Raw genomic sequence first — 15,787 nt, forward strand, 5'->3', positions numbered from 1 at the left:
ACCATCTCCAGCTTCCGGTTCCGGTTTTCAAGCTTAACGGGCCTCCGTCGCTATGGAGGAACCGGAGATGCAGCTCAAGGGGAAGAAAGGTAATGCGAGGCGCCGGGCTGTACGAAGAGCCCAGGAACTCGCGGAGGGGCATCTTGACAGAGGGGGGGGGGCGTGGCAAAGACGGGGAGGGAGCGTGAGGGACAGAGATTGAACTGCCATTGAATCCTGGTTCGGCCTCTGACTAGTTTTGAAAGCTTTAGTCCCCGTGCCTCGGTTTTGTCATCTGTAAAATGGGGAGTATAGTCCCTTCATAGGCTTGTGAGAACGCGATGAACTGATGTTGGTAATGCCCTGGAAGAAAGCTCGAGGCGTGGCAGCCGTGCGTATTGTTGCCTTATAGCAGTGGTTCTCAACCTTGGCTGCACATTAGAATCACCTGGGAATCTTTTTAAAATCCTGATTTCTGGGCCTCATCCTCCGGAAATTCTGTTTTTTTGTTATGGGGTGAGTGGCCCCACCCCATAACAAAGAAACAGAATTTCCGGAGGATGAGGCCCAGAAATCAGGATTTTAAAAAGATTCCCAGGTGATTCTAATGTGCAGCCAAGGTTGAGAACCACTGCCTTATAGTTACGTATTTGTGTGTTTACATTGACTTACCATATATTTATAATCCCATAGTTACAAATTACAAAATGCCATAAGCGTTCTAAATTATGAAGTCTCCTGTTATTTTATCACACACGTTATGTCTTTAAAAAAATTTTTTTGTATTGATTTTGGAGAGGAAGGGAGAGATGAGAGAGAGAGAAACGTCACTGATGCCCAGCCGGCGTGGCTCAGTGGTTGAGCGTCGATCAGGAAGTCAGGATTCGATTCCGGTCAGGGCACATGCCAGGATTTCGGGCCCATCTTCAGTGTGGGGCGTGCATGAGGTAACTGATCAATGATTCTCTCTCATCATTGATGTTTCTATCTCGCTTTTCCTCTCCCTTCCTCTCTGAAATCAATTTAAAAAATTTAAAAAAAGAAAGAAACATCACTGATAAGAGAATCATTGATCCACTGCTTCCAGCATACCTCCTACCCTGGGGATCAAGCCCAAAACCTGGGCATGTGCCCTCACCAGGAATTGAACCATGACCTCCTGATTCATAGGTCAAGGCTCAACCACTGAGCTACACTGGCCAGGCACACGTTATTCTAATTAGTTAGAAGGCACAAGTACATTTAATTCCACTGCTTTTGTAAGAACACAGCTGTAAGCTATTACATGCTCGTTTTCTAAAGGAGGAGGCCTAAGAGGGTAACAGTTTCTATAACGATACAGTTTGGAGGTGGCAGGCTGGACTGGTGAGCTGGACTGATTCACACTGGACAGACTAATGCACGACGTCCTTTGATTCCCAGACAGGCCAGCGTTCTCTCTCTTGCCAACCACACTGCCCTGGGCAGTAGCATAGGATCATCTCTGTAGCAAACCTTGAGAATGGGTACTGTTATCATTGCATTTTTACAAATGAGGAACTGAGGCTCAGAGAAGCTCCCATCCTCACAAATCCAAGCTTTAATATTTTTTTTATAAATACGTAACTTAGTAAAAAACGAGAATTTAAGTATAAGAGAAATGAATAGGGTGCTGAGGTTGGGCATGAGGCACATGTGTTTATTCTTGGTGATTAGGGAAGGCTTTGCCCAGGAGGTGACATTTCAGCTGAGACATGAGGGATGAAGCTGGGGGTGAGGGTGGAGGTGGGGGGAGGGGTAGTGTCAGTGGCAGGAACAACACAGGCAGAGGCCCTGAGGTGGCAAAGTGTTCAGAGCTTTGCTGTAATACAGTAGCTACTGGTCACAGTATTTATGGGTATTTAAATTAATTAAAGTTAAAAAATCAGTTTCTGAGTCACATTAGTCACATTTCAGGCGCCCAGGAGTGGCTACCTTATTGGACAGTATAGATTATAAAACCTTTCAATCATCTCAGAAAGTTCTTTTGGGCAGACTCAGCCCCTCCTGCCAAGGCAGAAACTTAGGGGCCATGGTGAGAAAAGCAGATTTTATTCTCTGGCTGATGGGAGCCGTGGAGGCTTCCAAGCAAGGGAGGGTCTTATTTGATGTGTTCACAAGGAGTTCACTCCATCTGTTGTGTGCATATGGGACTGTTGGCAGGAGAGGCTGAGTCTGGCATCCAGGTGGGAAGCGGCCATACCTGGACCAGTGGGGTCAGTGCAGCGCTAAGCATGGGTGAGGTTGGGCTTTGTTTTGTGTCAGAACCAGACGATCTCCTCATGGATGGCGTGGATGACCAGCTGACTGGGAATGCAGACCCTGGGATGAGGATTTGTGTGTAATTAACTTACCAGGAGAGCCCCACAGAATAGGTGGGGAACAGAACAGGGCTGGGGAGGAGGCTGAGCAAAGAGCAACCTCAGCTAAAATCCCTCAGTTGGTCTCAGCCTGATTTGGCAAGGAGGTTTTAGGGGAGTGAGTCACACCTCCCAATTGTCCCAACACACAGCAAGGGGCACAGACTTTTCATACTCCTCCATGGTCTGTCATGGCTGAGGGCCACCCAGGGATATAAATAAACTTTCAGGCACTTTCAGATCCAGTAACCAGTGGATCCTTCTAGGAGGAATCTCAGATTTATTCACTGGGGTAAAAGGAATTCGAGGAACTCCGAGAGGGCAGCAGCAGTGTCCACTACAAGTAGAGTTGGGAGGGGAAAGATCATGAGTTCACTGGATGCATTGATAATATGGATGAGGCCATCTGTGACCATGTCCTCCAACCTCTCACCTGGGCCACAGGTGACCCAGCTGCTGGAGGGGACACCAGAGACTCCTCACTGCTCTGGCTGGACTCAGAGGTTGAGCAATCAGGAGTCTTACGCTTTGTTTCTTTGTGTCTGTGCACCCTTTTCCCTTATTTTGCCACCTTCCACGGTCAATTCTGGAACCAGTCACAGACAAGTTCACCGAGAGCGTCTACGTCCTGGCCAATGAGCCGTCTGTGGCCCTCTACCGGCTCCAGGAGCATGTGCGCCGCTCTCTGCCAGAACTGGCCCAGCACAAGGTGAGCCCCATGCACCCCTGCACCAACCCCTGCAGGGCCTGCACATTGTGAACTGGGGCCTGCTGGTAGAGCAGGGGCTCTTGGGATGAGTCAAGGCTGGAACACAGCAAGGAGGCATGTGGTCACTGAGCCAGGCTGGGGCTGTGGGTGGACAGATGTGGGGCAGATTTGGAAGAAGGAGCAGCAGGCCTAGATGAATTGTGACCTGTATGGTGAGAAGGAGGCAGCTGTGTGAAGACTAGAGGGAAGAGCATGCCAGGGAGAGGGGACAGTTGATGCAAAGGTCCCAAAACATAGCAGCGAGGTGTCCACAGAAAGCCTGGACTCGTGAGGGAAGAGAGTTGGAGGAAGAAAAGTTGGGGGCTGGAGGGGGCCAGTCTCTGCAGCCATTGTGACCGGGTGCTCCATCGCAGAGAGCTGGGATGACAGAGGTGGCAGCCTCCCCCTGCCTAACAACCCCACCCCCACCCCCCAACCCCCACAGGCCGACATGCAACGGTGGGAGGAGCAGAGCCAGGGAGCCATCTACACAGTGGAGTACGCCTGTAGGTGAGCACCTCAGCCTCCCCATTGCCAGGATCACCTGGCTATGCATTGGGGTCACCGCCTGGGCATTCAGGAGCATCTCAGCCAGCTCCCTGGTGAACCCTGTCTTGCCAAGCCCACCTGAGGGAGGAAGCATGTGGGTCTCAGTTTCCCTGGCCACACAGCAGGTTCTAGCCGAGGCCTGTGCTTCTCACTGTTTGCTCAACCTCTGTGTGCCTCGAGCAGGCTTCTTCCCAGCTCCGATCCCCTCCCCATCTATCATAGGAGGGTGTAACAAGGTTGGGGAAACATAAGATTTGTCATCTCAACCACTTCTAAGTAGTTCAGTGGCATTCAGTACGTTCACATTGTTATACAACCATCACCATCCATCTCCAGAACTTTTCATCTTGCACAACTGAAACCTGTTTCCATTAAACACTAACTCCCATCCTCCTCCCCCAGCCCCTGGCACCCACCATTCTATTTTCTGTTTCTATAATTTGACTACTCTAGGGACCTCACATGAATAGAGTCGTACAGTATTTGTCTTTTTGTGTCTGTCTTCCTTCATTTAGAGCAGCGGTTCTCAACCTGTGGGTCGAGACCCCTTTGGCGGTCGAACGACCCTTTCACAGGGGTCACCTAAGACCATCCTGCATATCAGATATTTACATTACGATTCATAACAGTAGCAAAATTACAGTTATGAAGTAGCAACGAAAATAATTTTATGTTTGGGTCACAACATGAGGAACTGTATTTAAAGGGCCAGAAGGTTGAGAACCACTGATTTAGAGCAAACATGTCAAACTCATGGCCGGTGGGCTGCCAGCGGTGAATTTGACATCCTTGATTTAGAGTAATGTCCTCAAGGCTTGTCCATGTTATAGTATGTGTTGGAATTTTCTTCCTCTTTAAGGCTGAGTAAAATTCCACATTTTGTTTATCCATTCATTTGTCAGTGGGCATTTGGGTTGCTTCCATGGTTCGTTGTTTGTTTGTTGTTGTTGTTTTCTGTTGCCTTTTTACTTTTTTTCTTTATTGATTAAGGTATTACCTATATGTCCTTATCCCCCCCCCCCCCCCCCCCCCCCCATTGCCCCTTGGGTCCACAGGCCGACGCTCTAACCGCTGAGCAAAATGGCCAGGGCTGTTTTCTATTTAATTTTCTTTTTTTAAATCGTTACCTGAGGATATATTTATTGATTTTAAAGAGAGGAAGGGAGAGAGAGAAACACCAATTTGAGAGAAAAGCACATCGATTGGTTGCCTCTCAACTGGGGACTGAACCCTGCAACCTGGGCATGTGCCCCCATCAAGAATCAAACCCATGACCCTTCAGGTAACGGGATGATGCTCCAACCAATTGAGTATACTGGCCAGGGCTGGGCTGCTTCCATGTTTTAGCTATTGTGAATAATACTGCTGTGAATGTGGCTGTACCATTTGTGGGGTTTTTTGTTGTTTTTTTTAAAATATATTTTTATTGATTTCAGAGGGGAAGGGAGAGGGAGAGAGAGATAGAAACATCAATGATGAGAGAGAATCATTGACTGGCAGCCTCTTGCATGCCCCCAACTAGGGATTGAGCCCTCAACCCAGACATGTGCTCTTGACAGAATCGAACCTGGGACCCTTCAGTCCGCAGTCCAATGCTCTATCTACTGAGCCAAACCAGCTAGGACTGTTTTTGTTTTTTTGTTGTTTAAATTTTCTCTAAATCTTCAGATGGTCTCCTCTGCCCCAGGGGAAAGATGCCTGAAGGTGAAAAAACGGTAGTTGGTTTTTTTTGCGTTATGGCAGCTCTGCTGGCCTTTTCTCCTGCACTTCTGTTGGTTTCTGGGACTGTATTTAATGCCCTGGCTTGTTCCATTTGCCTCAGGAGTTTGGCCACTTTATTTAGAGATGCTGTTTGCACCTGGCATGGCCTGTGGGTCATTTGGTGGAGGCTGGACACTCCCACCATTTCTCATCGTGGCACTGTGGGGTTTGCTTGCCTGCTTCTGCTGTGTGGGTGAACGTTCCTTGAAAGGAAGTCCTGCTGCTGGGGCCACTGAGCTGAGTGTTCAGCCATCAGCAGTCCTAGTCCCTCCACTGGGACAGGGGGTGACCGGGACTAAGGGCATCTTCCTGAGGATGGGGGTCCATGGCGTTATGGACATGAAAGAGCCCTTGGCTTTTATTTATTTATTTATTTTTAAATATGTTTTTATTGATTTTAGAGAGAGAGGGGAAGGGAGAGGGAGAGAGACAGAGAGATAAACATTGATCGGTTGCCTCCCGTATGCGCCCAGACCAGGGATTGAACCTGCAACCTGGTCATGTGCTCTGACTGGGAATCGAACCAGCAACCTTTCAGTGCATGGGACGACGCTCAACCAGCTGAGCCACATTGGCCAGGGTGAGCCCTTGGCTTTTAGTTATTTGAAATGCTTTATGCAGTGTTAATGTTTGGTATAAAATTGAAAGATGTTAAATTGGGGTAAACTATTTAATAGTGAGCTTATGTTAGTGAAGTTTTTTTCTTTTTTTATTTCTTTATTTTCATGTTTTATTAGTGAGTTTTTAAATCAAGTTGGGCAGTCAAATACTAGAAAAGCTGACTACACTTGGTGGCATAAGATGAACAAGTTAACAGAGTGAGAAACAGTGAACGCTCCTCCCCTTCATCTCGTGGCCATTTTCAAGCAGGTCTCTGATAATAAATAGAAGGGATTTTTTTTTTCTTTAACAAAAGGAAACCACACTTTTAGTTCTGGTCAGTGTGGCTCAGCAGTTGGAGCATTAGCCCTTGAAATGAAGGGTTAGGGGTTCAATTCCTGGACAAGGACACCTATCTGGGTTGCGGGTTCAATCCCCAGCCCTGGTCTCCATGTGTATGGGAGGCAACTGATCAATGTGTCTCTCTCACATCCATGTTTCTCTCTCTCTCTCTCTCTCTCTCTCTCTCTCTCTCTCTCTCTCTTCTTCCCCCCTCCTTCCCTCCCTTCCACTCTCTCTAAATATCAATGGAAAAAATATTCTCAGGTGAGAATATTTATTTTTTTGTTTATTTAACAACAAACAAAATAAAACCACACAATAGGACACTTTTCTTTCTATGCAGATGTTGCACAGGTGACTTTCTGGCATTCGCAAGGCCCCTCGCGTCTTGGCAGGGAAATCTAAACTTTGAGCTCCTGACGAGCCCCCGTGGAGGCCCACAGAGTCCGCCAGGGACCTGCTGAGCTCCAGTTGGTGGGTGCGGCAGGGTGGTGCCTACTGGGTCTGTCTTCCCTCTATAGTGCCGTGAAGAACCTTGTCGACAGCAGCGTCTACTTCCGCAGTGTGGAGGGTCTCCTCAAACAGGCCATCAGCATCCGGGACCACATGAATGCCACCCAGGGCCACAGGTAGCTCCCAGGACCACCCACCCCTGCTGTCTCCGCCTCCTTGCCGGAAGGACCTTCGCCACTCAGCCTGGAACTGCTGCTATCGCTCCTTGGACAGCTTCCTCTCCTCATCTCTCAATGCCTGCTGCCTTCCTCTTGTCCTTTGGTGTCTGTGGCAGGAGAGTGCAGTCACTCAGTACCCAGATCCTGAGCTCTGCTGTGTGCCTGGTCCTGGGGACAGAGAGGTGACCAGGACAGGTCTGCTATGGTTTCACAGGGAGACACACAGCAACCAGGTACACACGGAACAGACCAGAGCACTTCAGAAGTGTCCAAAGGAAAAAAGGGAATATGGGGCGTCTCTGATGAGTCGGAGGAAGTGGGAGCGGAGGCCTGAAAGATTTGCTGACAGAAATGACGGGATGATGTTGCAGGCAGGGCAGTGGTGAGGACAAAGGCCCTGGGGCTGGGGCACTAGGTGTGTTGGAGGAGCATCTAGAGGACGGGTGTGGCTGGAGCAGGTGAGCGAGGGGGAGATGGGGTCAGGGAGGTAGGCAGCCAGCAGGGAGGCTGCCCAGAGCTGGAGGAAGCTTTGAGCTGAAGACAAATGGCATAAACATGAAAAGCACTACAGTCCTTGCACACTGAGGAGAGAGTTTTTGGGGAAGGAGTTCTTTTTGTTTTTAATAACTTAATAAATATGCATTTGAACACACACATACACACATGCTGTAAGCCATAACTCTACTTTGAGATGTGTCTAGCTCCCGTAGTTTGGGGTTCTGGCCTGCCTGTCCCACACGAGATATTTAGAAAAAAAGAAAACCTCTGTGTTGCTGTGTCGGATAACTAAAACGTGAGAATCATTCAAACAAAAGCCTGGTGAATGTGTAAAACGGATGTGCAGCAATCCTTCTGAGGTAGCATGCTAGGGTTTACCTGGGTTTGCTGTTCTGCTGCTATTGGTGACAGTCATCACTAGAGTTGACTGTAAAGTGCCTTGCACAGCGCCCTGCACTCAGTAGGGCCTCAAAAAGCTATAGCTTTTACTTTGAACTAGTGGTTTTCCAAGCGCTTTCAAATGCCCTGCTTGTCCCTGCTGTGGTGAAAATGCAAAATGCTTTTCAGAAAGCTCCACGCTGCTGCTAACATCTCTCTTTGCAAGGCCTGTGGGTTTGAAGTTCCCAGACATGCATGAGTCCCAGCCATGACCTCTGAAGTAGGTGGCTGGTCCCATTTTTACCAAGGATGCCCTGAAGGCTCAGGCCAGGGGTCTTGGGAGGGTGACCCTATGCACAGTCCAACCTAGCTGAGCAGGCCTCTGACTCTGGTCTCACGAACACTGCACATGTTTTATTCCAGCCCCGAGGAGTTGCCCTCACCCTCCTCGGCCTGATCCCAGAAGAGACTTGGAGGTGCTTTGGCCCCTCCAACCAGGTCAGTGCTGAGTGGGGCCAGGGGCCTTCCTGCGTTCCATGCTCTGAACTAACCCACCCTTTTGTTGTCCAAGAAGGGATTTACCATCTAACCACTTGGGCTTGTAGGGTGGTTTGGTCAGTGGGGGGGTGCGGGGTGAGGGAGACCTAGGGCCTCTGCTGCTCAGGGTCATTGTCAGCCCGTCTCCCTCACGCTCCCTCTGCCATCTTCTTGCCCTTATTCAGGTCATAGGCCCTATCCTGATCCCAAGGACTCCTCCTAAACAGAGTGGATCCATATTTCCCTGCCTGCCGCATGCCAGCTGCTTGCTTTACTTATGTACCTTCTCTCAGACAGAGCCCGGCATGGCGATTACCACCCAACTCTGGACTCCTCGCTCCACCACTGACCTGCTGTGTGACCCTGAGCAAGTCACTCCCCCTCTCTGGTCTCTGCTTTTCCTTCTTGGAAGTGACTCATCAGGTGGCAGAGGTGGCAGTTTTCTCGCTCCTGCCTGTAACCCCCTGGCCAGCTGTAATGTCCCGAGACAAGGCTTTGCTGCCCGGGGATTCCTACCCCGCATCAGCCATGTTTCCTTGGACCAATAACTGCCACCGTGTTAATCCCCATTGACTACACTGTGCTGGGGGCTCTGCAATGGTCATCTCATCCTCAGCCCCATAGGTAGGTGTCACCCTCAGATACAGATGGGAAAATAAATGCAGGTGGTGTGACTTGGGCAAGGCCACACAGCTACAGGAGACCAGACCCCTGCCTGGTTTCGTCCCAGCCTTGCCTCTGACATGCTGTGTGACACGGGGCCTAGAATGACCCTCTCTCGTCCTCCCTTTCTCCATCTGGACAAGGAAGGCCGGACTGGACCTTTTCTACAGCTGAGGTGGACATTCGTGTACTTGCTTGCCTGGCCGGATTCTGCCTCAAGCAGAAACACCCACCCGGCGTAGGCCAGATGGAGAAGTCACCCTGGGACCCTGAATCCAGCTGTACCTGACCGTGTCCAGCTGTACCCTCAATTACTGTATTTGCCAAAATTGCTTTGAGTCTTTCTGCTGACTGCAGAAGAGCCTATACTGATCTCTTCCAATTCTAGGCTTAGGAGGTCATGACCCATAGTCTGTCCACCTCCGAGGCCAGCTGTGTCAACACTGTGTCCAGCAAAATGTATCAGGGAGATACATCAGGCCCGCTGCTCTGGGAGGACCCTCCACATTCCCCTTGGCACTGTGGGTGGTTGGGAGAGAAGGGTGGCAAGGGCCAGGGGCAACCTAGGGGAGAAACAGGGTCCCAGTGTGGTGTCAGGGCTGTGGAGGAGCCTGAGGGCCTGGGAGGGTTTAAGGACACAGGAGGTGTCAAGGAAGTACCACCTCCCACTGCCAGGAAATGGGAGTCAGGCCCTAGAGTGTATTAGGGGGCCTCCATGCTGCTATTCTGCCTCCCCACCACCCCAGCTCAGTTTGAGGGGAAGGAGGGACCTCAGGTCCAACCCATTGAGGCCCTGACTAGTGTGTGGTCCCCACAGCATCACTCTTCTTGCCTGCTCTGAAAGTACCTGTAATTGTCTGTCCCTCCTACCTGTCCGCCATGCAATCATTTGTCCAGCAAATATTGACTGTCCTCTGTGCGTCAGGCCCTGCCGGCCCAGGGGATGCCATGGTGAGCAAGACAGGCCAGCAAGAAAGGCCGCTAAATGAGGTAACTACACATAACCCAAGGGTGCTGTGAGGTAGTAGGAAACAGCTGTGGGGTGCCCCAGACCTTTCCAGGGTTCCCCGCCACCCACAGCCCCAGGACACAACCTCAGCCAGAGACGATTCTGGACTGTCAGATCCCTCACACGGAGTCCAAAGGCCCACAGGAAGGAGTGGGTGCTGGTAATTTGCATCTTATTTACATAGCCACTTCGCCCTTCACACCCACAAACGCCCCTTAACAGCTGGCCGCCAGGGGGCGCAAGAGGCAAAGGTTTGGCTGGGCACTGGGCCTCTAAAAGGTCATTGTCCTCATTCCTGGCTGATCGCAGTGGGGGCATTGTGACCCTTACCCCTTTTTACCCCGTACGTCCTTGATTCCGTTTTTCAGAGAGCGAGTGAGGCTCCTTGAGGCTGGACTACTCAGCAGGATCCCGCATCTGCCCCACGCGCTCCCGATCTCCCCTCCTCCTGGTGTGGCCTTCCTGCTCAGTAGGACTTGCTTCTAGCAGAGCCCCAGCTGGTGGACAGTCAGGGGAGAGGCAGTGAGCTCCCCGTGCCTTGGGGCAGGAGTCCAGCACCCATGGGGGTGATGGAAGGGATCCCAGCGCACTCCCGCCCCACCCGAGGCTCCTTCAGATCTGCAGGTGGATAAAAGGCCCAGGAAGGCAGCAATGCCCCCGGTTGGTCTGCAGTGGTCAAGGCGGGAATCAGACTTGAGTTTGGCTTTTAGTCCTTCTCGCCTGGTCCAAATCATGGTTTTATTTCAGCCCTGCTCTGAGGTCCTGCCCCCGGGAAGTCCCTTCCTAGCCTTGTCATATCCCTCAGTGAGGCCTCTGGATGTCCCAAACTTGGTCCCCATGCCCCTCCTCCACTCATACCCTCTCCCGGGCTCTCCAGTGGTGTAAGAAACCCATGGGGACACCCTTTGGTGCTGTTACATACTGGGCCTGGCCCCGAGGAACCCCTAGGCTGGTGAGACAGAGCTAGACATACATCCCAAAACCGCTGAGTCAGCACTGGACTGGAAGGAGGAATGGGTGTGGAAGAATCCCAAATGGGAGGGGGGATATAGAAAGCTTTTGGAGGAGTGGGAAGGTAAGCCTTAAACGGTTCTCCCCAAGAAGGAGGGGCTGCTATTGTCCCCACTTTTCATATGAACAAACAAGCTCAAAAGGGTGAAGTGACTGACTTGAAGTCACAGTGAGAGGACATTGGAGCTGGGATGGGGACCAGGGTTCTTTAACCTGAGGTTCTGTCTGCCGGGCCACACTGTCCTTGCCATGGAGAGTCCTTCACAGCCTTCCCCTGCTGACATGTGGGAGAGGATCTGGAAAAAGGGACTTGGGGGAAGAGGCTTTTCCACCTCACCACCCCCCCACCCGTCTCCCCATCTTCAGGCCCCCTTCTCAGATCCCTCATCTCTGGCCCTTTCCACCCCCTTCCACCCCCAACCCACCCCTCTACAGTCCAGCATCTTACTCTAGCAACTAAGGTGTCCCCTCATCTGAAAAGACTGAGATAAAAAATTTTGACTGTCCCACCCTGGCTGGTTTGGCTCAGTGGATAGAGTACCGGCCTGTGGACTGAAGGGTCCCAGGTTCGATTCTGGTCAAGGGCACTTGCCCAGTTTACGGGCTCGATCCCTAATAGGGGCTGTGCAGGAGGCAGCCGGTCAATGATTCTCTCTCATCATTGATGTTTCTATCTTTCTCTCTCCCTCTCCCTTCCTCTCTGAAACCAATATATATATCTCTCCAATATATATAACCAATGGGGGACGGGGGCCCACAAAGTGACACAGCCAGTGGTGGGAGAGTATAGGATAGGAACGGGCACGGGAAAAAAGGAAGGGCCGTTATAGAAAATAGGGTGTGAGTGATAGAAGATGAAATGGGGCCAGGAACACAGGAGGGAGCCTCAATGGCGGGAGAGGGCAGGAGGTAGGTGGGGGTGCAGGGGCAGCCCCAGCCACCTCAGCTCAGGCCGCCCTTCCTGCCATGCCCCAGCTGCTCCCAGAGCTGCTCCAGCTGCTGCCCTTATGTAACCAGAGCCTGCCTGTTGCATCAGAGATGGCAGGCCGCAGCAGGTAAACAGAGTGGCCCTCGGGGGGCCTGGGGCTCCCCAGCCACCTCCACGCTCCCCAAGCCTTGTTCTGCACCTTGGAGTTGAGGCAGAAGCCCCCAGACTGGCCTGGGCCCTGGTGTGTCCTTGGAACACCTGAGTGTCTGGCATTGGACACTGAGGGGCAGCGGTGGCAGGGGTAGGGAGCAGGACCCTCGACTCCTACCTCATGACACAGTGTGAGCCCTAGATTTTATGTCCAAAGAGGAATATGTGCCCAGGCTAGGGGTCCAAAATTCTCATGTCACAGATGGGTAAACTGAGGCATGGGAAGAAGCACAAGCTGTTCCCTGCCTTCGTGTCCTCCACATAATATCTCCACATGCTCACCCCTGAGTCCAGGGGTGCAGCCATCTCCTGTGGTCTTCTGAGAAGGTGGCCACCAGGCAGCCATGTTACCCACCTGCACCCCACTTCATTTGCCCTAAATTGACCACCTCCTCTCCCTCTCTCAGCCTCTCCTTGCGCTCCCAATCCCATCTACTCTTGCTCTGGCTTCATCTTCCTTATCTCACCTACCAAAAACCACTGTACTCTTCCTCTGCACATTGACAAGGGCTGTTCCCTCTTGGAAAACTCTTCTCCCAGTGGCAAACTACTACTCCAGCTTCAAGGCCCAGTAAATGTCCCCTCTTCTGGGAAGGCTTCCTGACATCCTAACCCCCACGGGGCTGGAGGGGTGTGTGGTGGCTGCTCTGCCTCCTCCAGACTGGGGGCTTCTTCAGGTTTACCCGGTCCAACGTTTTCCTCATCCTGTAATTCTTTCACATTGATTCACTCACCCCTCTGGGCCTGGCCCTGTGCTGGGCAGAGCTAGGGTCCCAGGGAAGATGTGGATTTAGAGGTCTGAGCTGGTGCCCAGGCTTGGAGGCCCCCTTCAGCTGACCTTTGAAGTGGAGGAAGGCACCCAGCAGCCTAGGGGGTCTGTCACTCTCCTGTAGATGGGCGGGTCACACAGGTGACTCTGCAGTCCCTCCATCTGGGTGAGATCAAGGGTCAGTGTTGGCTTTGAGAAGGGCTCAGTCTCTGGGGCCGTCAGGGACAGTTATATTTCACCCAGGATGGAGGAGGTCCTGTATTGAGGCTGGCAGTTGTCAGAGACGGTCCAAATTAGGGTCAGAATCACAGTTGTGGGGAGGGCAGTGCGAGCGGGCGGGAAAGTCTGGCGGGTCTGATCCAACCCCTTCCCGTCCCTCTCCCGCATTATAAGCATCTTCAGAGTCTCTCCTAGCCTGAGACCCCGCCCCCTGAAATTCCGAGGCGGGGCCACGCCCAAGTGCCCGCCCTCTATGCAAATATCTCGTCCCGCCCAATCAGCTCCCGGGGGCAGGGCCGCCGGCTCCGAAGGCACCTGTGGCCGCGGAACGCTGGTCACTCTGTGCAGCTGCTGCAGATCCGTGCACACGCGTCCGAGGGTCCAGGCGGAGCAGGTGCGTGGGGCATCCGGACGAGGCGTGTCTGGACGAGGCTCGTGCCGTCCTTTGATTGTCATCTGTGGGCTGGGCTGGGCTGGGCGTGGAGGTCTGAGTGTGCTGCTGTGCTTTGAAAGTTGTGTGTCTAAGAGGTGCGTCCTAGGATTGTGAGTTCAGGGGTTGTGTGTCCAAAGGGTGTGAATCTGAGGGGTGTGAGCCTAAGGGGCAGATTGTGTCAGAGGGTTTGTGAGTCCTACGGTTGTGTTTCTGAGAGGTCGTGTGTCCAAGGGGTGTGTGTCTGCGGGTTTTGATGTCAGTTGGGGAGGACTTGTGTGTCCAAAGTTGTGGTGCCCCAGCCCCTGCTGTGTGCGTCCGTGAGCTTTTCTGGTCTGTGGGCTGCAGTGTCCTCCTCTCCTGAAGCACACCCCTGTCCGTACCCTTGAGGCTCCTATGCATAACCCCGTGCCTTCCTGCTGTACCTGCACCTTCATGTGTCATGGCCCCAGACCCGCATGTGGCGTGACCATCTCTGTGAGCCTGTGACTGCTCTGACCCTCCCTGCCCCATGGTGTCTGCCTCATGCAGCAAATGTGGGGCCTCTGTTGGACTCACAGAGTACCTATGTGGTGGGTACGGAGCCTGGGGTGGTGCCTCGAAGGGGGGCTACCGCCTTCCCTGTCCCTCAGTGTCCCCCTCTGGTACATGGGTCCGGGAATAACAGTGCGCACATGACAAACTGGGGGCCGTTACTTTCATGGTCACGGTTCCTCTTCCCACCTTCCTCAGAGTCCAGAGCTGCAGACGTTGGTCAGTGACCGGGGCCCCTGGCCACCCCCAGTCCTCAGCCATACACCTGAGAAGTCAGAAATGTGCCTGGCTGTGGTAGCTCAGTGATTGAGCATCGACCTATGAACCAGGAGGTCATGGTTAGACTCCCGCAGGGCACATGCCCGGGTTGTGAGCTCCATCCCCAGTGGGGCGCGTGCAGGAGGCAGCCGATCAATGATTCTCTCTCATTATTGATGTTTCTAGCTCTCCCTCTCCCTTCCTCTCTGAAATCAATTTAAAAAAAAAGATTTATAGAAATAGCTGAGACCTCCTGCCTAGCCTGACCGAGAAATCCTCACTGGGGAATATCTGGACCTTTGGCGTCTGGGTACAAGAACTCTTTTGGGGAGAAGGAACTAGGTCAGTGATGGCAAACCTATGACATGCGTGTCAGAGGAGACACGCGAACTCATTTTTTTGGTTGATTTTTCTTTGTTAAATGGCATTTAAATATATAAAATAAATATCAAAAATATAAGTCTTTGTTTTACTATGGTTGCAAATATCAAAAAATTTCTATATGTGACACAGCACCAGAGTTAAGTTAGGGTTTTTCAAAATGCTGACACACCAAGCTCAAACAGTTCGCCATCACTGAACTAGGTTCACAAAAGTATTTAGACTTGGAAGGATTGGTGTGTGGGGTTTGAAGCAGCCTCTCTCTCTCCTGTCCCGTGCCTGCCTCCCACCACCCCTCTGAGCTGAGGAGTGAATCTTGGCTTCCAGGGAATGGAAGTTCTAGAGCTGGAAGCTGACTATATGGTCTGAAATTCCCACTTTGCAGGTGGGAAGACTGAGGTCAGGTACAGACACGCAGGGACTTCAGAGACAGGATGGGGCACATGATGCCCCCACCCCAGCTCTCTGAGAGAGCAAAAGCCAGGCGCTCCAGCTCTCTGAAGGCCTGACAGGTTGCTGCCCCGCTCTGAGCTCCATGGCCACCCCTGTGACCTGAACAAGTTGAGCTCCATCTTACTTCCCATCTCCAACTAATGATGTATTTCATTAAATCATTACCCAACCAAGCAGACATCTGGAAAATGCAAATTAAGAGGAGAAAGGGAATTAAAATCATTTATCGCCCGGCTCAGATGCAATGAACGTAGACATGCTGGAGGTTTGGCTTTCCAGAAGATTTGAGGCACGTGCACCTGGAGACAGATGTCATTTTTTAAAAAAATATATTTTATTGATTTTTTTACAGAGAGGAAGGGAGAGGGATAGAGAGTTAGAAACATCAATGAGAGAGAAACATCGATCAGCTGCCTCCTGCACAGCCCCCACTGGGAATGTGCCCGCAACCAAGGTACATGCCCTTGACCGGAATCGAACC

At 51.8% G+C, this 15,787-nt stretch overlaps 1 protein-coding gene across 6 annotated transcripts in view; it reads left to right on the forward strand.

The window, feature by feature from the left end:
- The window catches only part of BORCS8 (BLOC-1 related complex subunit 8), a 27,126-nt gene continuing 11,339 nt past the window's right edge, over positions 1–15,787 (forward strand). Inside the window, exons 1-6 of one of the 6 annotated variants that reach the window (XM_014545746.1) lie at positions 1–89; positions 2,954–3,066; positions 3,551–3,615; positions 6,879–6,986; positions 8,328–8,402; positions 9,252–10,005. In XM_014545746.1, coding sequence (XP_014401232.1) covers positions 53–89; positions 2,954–3,066; positions 3,551–3,615; positions 6,879–6,986; positions 8,328–8,361 — 357 coding nt within the window. In that variant the 5' untranslated portion in view covers positions 1–52 and the 3' untranslated portion in view covers positions 8,362–8,402; positions 9,252–10,005. Of the gene's footprint in view, positions 90–2,953; positions 3,067–3,550; positions 3,616–6,878; positions 6,987–8,327; positions 8,403–8,626; positions 8,714–8,734; positions 9,171–9,251; positions 10,006–15,787 lie in introns of those variants that run through there. The other 5 variants (XM_005873816.2, XM_014545742.1, XM_005873817.2 and 2 more) reach the window with 5 other exon arrangements.

Source organism: Myotis brandtii, unplaced genomic scaffold, assembly GCF_000412655.1.
Source record: "Myotis brandtii unplaced genomic scaffold, ASM41265v1 scaffold421, whole genome shotgun sequence".
Lineage (NCBI taxonomy): Eukaryota > Metazoa > Chordata > Mammalia > Chiroptera > Vespertilionidae > Myotis > Myotis brandtii.